Here is an 8,330-nt window from a genome sequence, read left to right as displayed (position 1 = left end):
CCCGCCCCCGCCCGGGCAAGCCTGGGGGGTCCGCTCTGGGCCGTGTAGCAGCAGGAGCAGGGCCGTGTTGCAGCAGGAGCAGGGCCGTGTTGCAGGCAGAAGGGCTGTTTGTCCGTAGCGTGGGGGATTTTCTCCCCTGGCTCCTGTCACGTCCCCGCTCCCCGCGGCCCTGGGGAGCTCAGGGACGGCGCGCAGGCAGCTGCAGCAGCTCAGAAGCTGGCAGGTGCTGTCCCCACCGCTGCTCTTAGCAAATGCCCTTGCTGCCAACACTCTCGGGAGCACCTTGGTCTCTCCAGCCGCAGGGTCCCTTGCCAGCTACGTGGTAACCAGAGCTGAGACACAGAAATGCTCCGACTTCTGGATTTACCTGGAGACAGGCAAGTCCCCACAGGAGCTCGCCATGGCTGGTAGGGTGTCTCAGCCCGCAGGTACGTTCACATCTCTCCCTGTTGCTTTCCCTGGGCTTGTCCTGCCTGGTTCTTCCCTGCTGTAACAATTTGCCGTTCCCGCCTCATAATTAAGCTGGTGACTGTTTGTGTCATTGCTAAAATCCCGATGTAAGTCCCATACTGGCACCCCGCAGCCGAGGGATGCGAGCAGGCACCTGGGGTGGCAGCAGTGCTAGCGTGGCCAGAGCTCCCTGCCTGGTCCCATGGCTCCCGTGTCCCTCCGTGCTCCGGGCCCACTGCAGGTACCTGAGCAGGGCATGGGGTGGGAGCGCTCGCTTCTGCCTGCTACCCTGCCTGCTTTGTGGAATCACAAGGGCTTGTTTGCTGGAAGAGGAAGAAGAGGGTAGGGGATGGAGGGAGGCAGTAAACCCCTCCTTGCCCTGGTTGCTCTGTACGGTGGGCAGAGCTGGAGGGGCACCAGAACAGCCGCTGCTGGATGGTTCCCATGGTTGCCTGCTGCTTTCTCCTACTGGTACCTTGAGCTCCCAAAGCTGGGGCTAGCTGAAGAGGCTTTAAATGCTTCACCAGGGCTCTGTGGTTCTCTGCCTGCCCCTCGCAAACATGGCGGGGTAGTCAGGGGTCCAGGGAGCTTGTTCTTTCTGTTGCAGAAAATCTGCCCAGCCCAGAGGACAGAGAGAGCGCGGCAGCACTGGTGAGGAGGAACAAGTACGGGGACGTTGTGGAGTAGCCAGCAGAGCACAGCGCACCGTGCCTGTGTCCTGCTTCACCCCTTCCTGCCTGCCCAGCCTGCCTGTGCCTGTGCTGCCTGCGAGACTGGTGGGCTCTGTGGCACTGCCTGGGAGCTGGGATGGGTTGACCCTGCAGTGAGAGCGTGGTGGAAGCACTGTAGGAATTGCTGCCTCCCAGGTGGCCTCTGAACATCGCACACGGGGGGTACAATAAAAGTCGAGAGCTGAAAGCAGACGTTGTGGACGAAGCGAAGGCTGGTGGTGGGACAGGAAGAGCTGGGGTGCAGGTGGTAAACGTCACCCTGAGGCAGCCCCTGCAGTAAGTGTTGGAGCAGAGAGCGCTGGTCCCTCTGAGGCCACAGCACCCACAATCCGACAGCACAGGGCTGTGAAGTGAGTGCAGGCAGGGACGGGTCTGGGCTAAGCTGTGAGGGGGGAGAGCTGTTGCCATGTGCTCTCTGTTTCTAGCCGGTCACAGTGTCCCTGCCCCGATAGCAGCAAGGCTTTTCTCGCCTGCCAGAATGGAGCTGAGCTGAGCTGAGCCCTGCAGCTGCATGGCCTCTGGGGGTGTCTTCTCTGCACCCGCAAAGGGGGTGCACACGTGCCCAGAGCCCCTCTGAGCGGTGCCTGCCTTGCTCTTGGGGCTTGTCACCCAGCCAGTCCCAGACTCTCCATCCAGATCCGTAACCAACTGGCAAGGGAATGGCACTGTCTTGAATCCCATGCATCCAGAGAGGCACGTGGGAAGATTAAGAAGCCTCTTTTACTTCATTTTTTTCTAATAGCAAACTCCAAGTCATGACTAGGGCAAAATGGCTGCTCTTGGTGGATGTCCAGCTCTGATTCAGCTGCAGCTGAATTTCTTAGAAGGTTCTGGGTTCTGGAAACTAGCTGGTTTCTTAGAGCAGAGCAGCAGCATTTCAGCTCCAGAGACCAGAAATACCTTCTTCCGTGTCAGAGCTGGAGACGGTCCCTGAGCCTCGCCATGGGAGGGAGTTCCTATGCTGAGGAGGCGAAGGGTCCAGTGAGGAAACTGGGTTTGGGGGCTCAGAACATCATCTGAACCGGCATCGCTCTTGGCCTGTGCAGAGATGGGGAGCAGCCAGCAGAACAGCTAAAAGCAAAGTGGCTGCGGGGAATGAGTGGGTTAAGCCAAGCACAGCGTACCAGGAGCTTGGCCGGCGCAGGGAGTGGAGCTCGTGCTGCCTGCGAGAGCAAGGAGGGCAGCAAGAAACCGCAACTCTCGCTAAAGCCGCTCCGCTCCTGGGGTGCGCGGAGGAACGTGGCGGGGCGGGAGGCTCTTTCCAGATGGGCTTGACGAGTCGGGACTGGCCCGGGCACAGCTGCCCAGCGGCTGGATGCCTGCAGTGGCGGCTCTGAGCTGCCAGCAACTGTACAAACAAATTGCAAACCCTGTGGGCTGCTCTCCTGCCCTGCTTGGGTACCAGACCCAGTCCCCTGGGAGCGGAGGCTCCCTACGTGTTTTCCTTGTGTGGAGGCTGTGGCTGCGAGTGCAATGGTGAATGCACGGGGCAGTCAGCTTGAGCGCTGCCTGCTCACGCCTTTGGGGTGACTGGACCTCTAGTGCTTGGGAAACCCCAACTTTGCAACTGTGGCTGGTTGAAACTCTTCCATGTCCAGGTGGGTCTGAGTCTGGAGTGAGGTTTCAAGCCCACCTTGGTCCATCTTGGAGGCTTCTCCAGGCTGGTAGAGCATACGAAGCCATGATGGTGTCTCAGCACTGGGGAGGCTGCAAGGGATTGAGAACTTCAGGCAGAGCCTGGCCTGCGGCTGTGTCCCGAGTAGACCCCATAAGTGGCTCTACCCCTGCGGGACAGCCAGGTTTTATCAGCCTGTTGCTGATCAAGAGCCACAGAGCCATAGGAGTGGTTACAAAGATTTATTTCTGATTATAAAAAAACCAACCAAACAAACCCAAGTCTTCTGCATGTTTGCATGTCCCTGTTCTTACTCAATTGGAAACGAAGGCGCATCCTCCCGGCTGCCTGGTGCGGGGTGATGCAGGGCTCAAATACTAAAGCAGTGCAAAGCCCCGCTCCCGCAGTGAGCCCATCACCTCTGCGCTGGCACGGCCACGCACCAGGGAACCACAGGGGCTTTTTGTGCCATTGCCGGGTGGGCAGAGGAGGATCTGGCTGTGGCAAAGGCGAGTCTGGCTTAGGAACCACAGGAATGGGGAAGGCCCCGTGTCTGGTTGCTGAAGTGGGACCTGGGAAGCTGCCTGCTCCCCACGTCTGGTTGTTGCTAAGCCCCTACCCAAAGCCCCTGTGCTGAGGCTGGTGGAAGTCCAGGCCAAGATCTGGCCCTCAGGAAGGTCAGTGGGGTTTGTGCATCGGCCAGAAAGACGGCGCGGGCTCTGGGTGATGCACAGAGCTCCCCGGGAGGCAGGGCTGATGCTCCAGGGACAGGCTAGAGAGGTCAGCTATAAGGACTAGCGTAAGTAAGACTCCCCACCCACCCCATGCACATGAGAACAAATCATGCTGTTGTCTGGACTTGCTGGCCCAGTCCAGCCCAGGTCTGGTGGCAGAAAGATGCCCTACGTCTGAACATCCAAATCCCAAGCCTGCTCGAGGGTCCATCCCTGAGTAGCACTGGGAAACCCTTAAGCCATTCTCCTGCAGGGCCAGCGGTCCTCTTCTGTCCCCCCCTTTCTGCAGCTTGAAAGCAAGGGGAGGGCAAAAAGGGACAGCTTTCCTTCTGGGACAGGAAGCATCAGATATTGGAGGAGGACATCTCCAAGCGCTTGCTGCATCCCAAGTGTTCAGGCCATGGAGACTCCAGCAGGAAGGATGGTGCTGGGTCCTGCAGACAAGGCCCACCCTGTCCCTGCTGTTAGATTGCACTGGACTTGCTGCGCCGGAGCAGGCAGACAGCAGTCACCAGAGATGTCAGGGTGGTGACCACAAAGAGCAGGATGAGAATGACCCAGTAGTTGTACAGCATGCTTTTGTGGGAAGAGGGCTTCTCCGCCGGGATCATGTTGGTGAGGTTCAGCATGTAGCCCAGGGCCCAGCCAATAGACGTTTCTCCTGCCTGTGGAAACAGCATGGCACGGTCACCATCCCAGCTAACCCAGCTCCGTGGGCCTCAAGAGACCTTCCAGGGACCACCTCAGTGTCAGTCTAATGGAGGAGAGGGGTGTGGGGGAGTCCACAGTACCCTGAACCCTTGCTCGCCCATGGGACCAGCCAGCCCAGGGACGAAGCAGCGACCATCCTGTGCTGAGCTGGGCTCATCCGATGGGAGCAGGATCTCATCCGCTCAGGACAGTCCTGATCTCGCTGCCCACCCCATGGCTCGTGCAGGTGAGGGCACTTGGCAAAGGTGAGATCCTGCCCTGAGATAATTTCCCAACATGCCTGAGCAAAAAGTTGTTTGAGATGGCTGGTGTCTTGAGGGCCAAGGAAGGACTGGAGGACCTGACTCCATGACCTCCCTACAGTCAGCTCATTTTTTTTTTCCATCTCCCAGAAGATCCACCCAAAAACTTGGAGTCCCATCCTGCCCCTGTTCCCCGAGATCTTTCCTCACACTGCTTGGCTCTTCCTTGGCGTGGGATCATCTCTCCTGCAGGGCTTTTTGGCCTAACTCCAAACAGATACCATGGGATGGGGGTGTGCTCTGGTGTTACCCACCTTCTTCTGGAAGGCGATGTTGGGGAAGGAATGGTTGTTGAAGTTGTAGCCTTTGGTGGTGAGCAAATAAATGAACGTGCTGACAGCGCAGTAATCCAACAGCCTCTTCTCCAGCTTGGGGGCTTTCTGGAGCAGCTGGGTGGGATGCATGGAGGAACAGAGAAAAGGGGTCAAGCCAGCAGGGTCCAGGCTTTTTTTCTGTGGCCTGAAGCTCTGGGTGGTCGCATGTGGCTGGCCAAGGTGCTGCTCATACCCACCTGAGCCTCTCCTGGTCCCATGTGGGAGCCGTCACTCACCCTCCCACTACTCCATGGTGGCCAGGACACCCAGCCCCCTCCAAGGGCTGCTCTCAGAGCCCGGGTGATGCCCCACACAAAGCAGCCCTTTCCTCCCCACCATGCCTGAGGAGCCCACCTCGCTCCAGCTGGTGGCACAGATGGTCTCGGCAGCATCCTTCAGGTCACTGGGCAAGTGCACGGGTCTCCCCATCACTGTCTGGATGAAGTCGACCGTGTAGAAGAAGGCAGAGAAGGCCTGACAGAGGAAAGGAGACAGCTGTGGGACAGGCTGGGAGCAAACCCTCTCACCACGAACAGCCGCTCTGACCGGTGTAGTGGGCACAAGCGACGACCCTTGCAGAGCCAGGGGTCTGGCTTTGCTGCCGCATGATGCCAGGGGGCCGGGGACGCCTGCCCACCCAGCAGCCAGGCCACCACCCTGCTCCATGCCAGGACTTACGATGAAGTTCCCTGAAACCTCCGGCTGGAAAACGCCGTCGAAGGAGCAGCGGGAGAAGGAGCAGGTGGTGAAGTCAAAGAGCTTGCTGACATGCAGAGCGCAGAGGCTCCCGTTCCCAGTGCCGACCACAGTGATGGTGGTGTTGAGGGCAAGGCTGGGCCTCTCCTTCTCCGTGCAGGGACTGTCATAGACGCTGCTCAGCGACAGGCTCTTGTGGTAGCCTGTGGGCCAGCAGGGATGGGGGACAGTTGCTCGGTAGCTCTCAGCCTGCCGGAGAAGCGACACATGGGACGCATGAGCCATGCCATAGCCCCGACTCCCTGAGTGCTGCATGGCAGCTCTGGCACTGCTGCCTGCCTGCCTCCATTTCCCTGCCGGGGAGATGCGGAGGAGCTTGGGCAGCGGGATGCAGAGCTGGCAGTTGCCACAAGTGTCTTGAGATAACTTGGGACGTCTTGGCTCTGGCTGAGGGGTGCAACATATTACGGAGAGGGTGGGAGGAAGCCCTGGGACCATGGAAAAGGGTCGGGGGCAAAACCCAAGAGCTGGCTGGGAAAGGTGTGCAGCCGGCTCTGCAGGGCTGTCCTAGAGCCAAGGCTGGGGGACACCCCTGTATAAACACCAGGGTGAGCGGGCAACCACGGGGTGATGACAGCCAGCATCCCCATCGAGCACATGCTGGTACCTGGAGGAGCTTTGACAGCAGCCTCTTGAGGACCTGGTCCCTTCCGTAGCAGAGGAAGCTGTGGGTGTACACTTTGTACACCTGGCCGTACAGCTTCAGCATCACCTCGTTTCTAGGGTCTTCGATGGTGTCCCTGGTTTCAAAGGTGATCTGTGTGGAAGCACCCCCGAAGTCCATAGCCCCCAGGGTCTTCTTCTGGGGCTGGATCCATTCCCCGAGCCACCCGCGCTGAGCAAGGAAGACAAGAGCAGGCATAAGGATGTGATGAGCTGCAGGACAGCCTGGCCACCACAGCCATCCCCATCAGGCGCCTGCCCACCTTAATGAAGTTCTCCAGGAGGTAGTTTGCAGTGACCCAGCCGAAGACCCCTTCCTCTTCCCCCGACAGGATCTTTGCCCCCCGGAAATCAAAGGGGTACGACTTCAGCGTGGCTGCCACGGCGCTGAGGACAGCATCCGAAGCCTGCAGGTTCGCGATGCTGCGGGCCAGGCAAGAAGGCAGAGTGGCAGGGCTGTGCCGGGGTGCCGCCAGCGGAGCCCCCACTGCCCGCACAGCCCTCGGGTCCCAGCCCTGCCGTGGCACATGGGGTGGGAGGCAGGTGGGTCCTCGCCTGGGTACCTGTAGGGATGTCTCCCAAAAAACCCCAGCTAATTCCCCTTGTCTCTGCTGGAGAAGGAGGCAGGCGGCAGGGATGGAGGTGTGCTCCCTCCTCCTGAGCCATACCCAGTGGCTGGGCGAGGGGGGCACAACTCCCTCCTCTGTGTGGTTCTCAGGGGGTAATTAGTCTCACTGCGTCCCATCAGGCTGGCAATGTGTGCAGGGGGACTTTCCTCCTGGCTAGCCAAAAAGACTGGGTGGGTTATCCCGGTGCTGGCCCCACACCAGCCCCTTTTCAGCCAGGGATGTGCTGGCTGTGCCCTGCAGAGTATCTCCTGCTCTGAAAGGCAGGCGCACCTCTGCAAGGGACACGGAGCTGGGCAGCTGGGAGGGTTGGGAGCTTCGCCTGGCAAAGGGGAGACATTGCAGCTGTCCTTCACTATCTCCACCCCTGCCATGGGTGGCGAGATGGCAGGGTGGCATGGCAGGGCCCCCCGGGCAGCATTTGAGGGCAGGCAGCTAGCACGGCTGGAGCAAGCACTCACTTGAGCAGGCGCATGCCAGCTGTGGCACCCAGGTAGAGCGGGGTGCCTGCATGCTTCTCCTTGGGCACATCTCTCAGAGCCTGGTTCAGGCAGTGCACCAAGCTTGTCCCGGCAGCCGGAGGGTTGGAACTGTAGCTGGAGATACCAGGACCTGCGGAGAGGAAACAGCATTGCTCCCTGTGGGTGGTGGGATGATGCTCGGTGGGAAGATGCTTGGTGCACAGCTTCGCCCCCCCCAGGCTGTTCAAAAGGCAGGTGCTGCAGGTTTCTGTGGGCATGGACCCATCCAGAGTCCAGCCACATCTCCCTGCCCACACCGCATGCCCCACTGGCTGACAGCCTGGGAAAGGTTGCTTAAATCGAGAGTGGAAAAACCATCCCTTGTTCCTCGCTGGTCTAGGCAGGGAGCTGAATTGTTTCCTGGCAGTTCAATGCATGCCAGGAAAAGATAAACGACAGACATGCATGGCTGCATGCCTTGGGGGAAGATGGGGGAGGTTTTGGGAACAGAGCTGGACCCCTTATAACACCTCACTGTGCTGGTGAATACACAGGGACGCAGCTGGGCATGGCAGGGGCATTTGCACCACCACGGTGCTCTGCCCGCAGGGGACGTGACAGACCTTGCCAGCAGCCACTGGCCCCCGGGGACTGGGACGGCCCTTACCCTCCACATCGCACATGCTGTGCTCGCTGACCACCCCGGTGTCGTTCTCCTTGTCTGCAGGCCACTTGTAGACGAACATGGCCGTGTGGGAGGACCCGGCGTCCAGCACGATGCCATACTGCAGGGGGGGGGAGGCAGCGGGTCAGGCCGGAGGCAGGAGACCCCCCCAGCTGCCCCAGGCCATCCCGAGGGAAGGCACTGGGGCTCAACGACCCCCTGTGCATGGCCGGTCCTGCCCTGGCAGCTTCAGGAGCATCACCTGGCAGAGATGAGCGCCACTCAGCCCAGCATGGGCACGGT

General features: G+C 59.9%; 1 protein-coding gene across 1 annotated transcript; it reads right to left on the bottom strand.

Moving 5' to 3' along the window:
* Window positions 1–3,037: 3,037 nt before the first annotated feature.
* Window positions 3,038–8,109, bottom strand: ENTPD2 (ectonucleoside triphosphate diphosphohydrolase 2). The gene is made up of 8 exons (XM_009322338.1): window positions 8,031–8,109; window positions 7,364–7,514; window positions 6,540–6,699; window positions 6,221–6,448; window positions 5,536–5,802; window positions 5,212–5,331; window positions 4,798–4,932; window positions 3,038–4,195 (listed from the first exon to the last, which is right to left on the bottom strand). The coding sequence occupies exons 1-8, from the start codon at window positions 8,107–8,109 to the stop codon at window positions 3,995–3,997; spliced, it is 1,341 nt and encodes a 446-aa protein (XP_009320613.1). The 3' UTR covers window positions 3,038–3,994.
* Window positions 8,110–8,330: the final 221 nt, after the last annotated feature.

This window comes from Pygoscelis adeliae, unplaced genomic scaffold (assembly GCF_000699105.1).
Source record: "Pygoscelis adeliae isolate BGI_AS28 unplaced genomic scaffold, ASM69910v1 Scaffold584, whole genome shotgun sequence".
Lineage (NCBI taxonomy): Eukaryota > Metazoa > Chordata > Aves > Sphenisciformes > Spheniscidae > Pygoscelis > Pygoscelis adeliae.
Note: the sequence above shows the minus strand (reverse complement) of the source record. Positions and strands in the feature narration are given on the sequence as shown.

What these genes read in the sequence shown, in the direction of transcription:
- ENTPD2 (XM_009322338.1), bottom strand. Translation starts at nt 8,109, where the DNA reads ATGTTCGTCTACAAGTGGCCTGCAGACAAGGAGAACGACACCGGGGTG. An exon ending in CAGCATGTGCGATGTGGAGG is followed by an intron (nt 7,515 to 8,030) that starts GTAAGGGCCGTC and finishes TCCTCTCCGCAG; the next exon opens with GTCCTGGTATCTCCAGCTAC. An exon ending in TGCTGTCAAAGCTCCTCCAG is followed by an intron (nt 5,803 to 6,220) that starts GTACCAGCATGT and finishes CTTCTCCGGCAG; the next exon opens with GCTGAGAGCTACCGAGCAAC.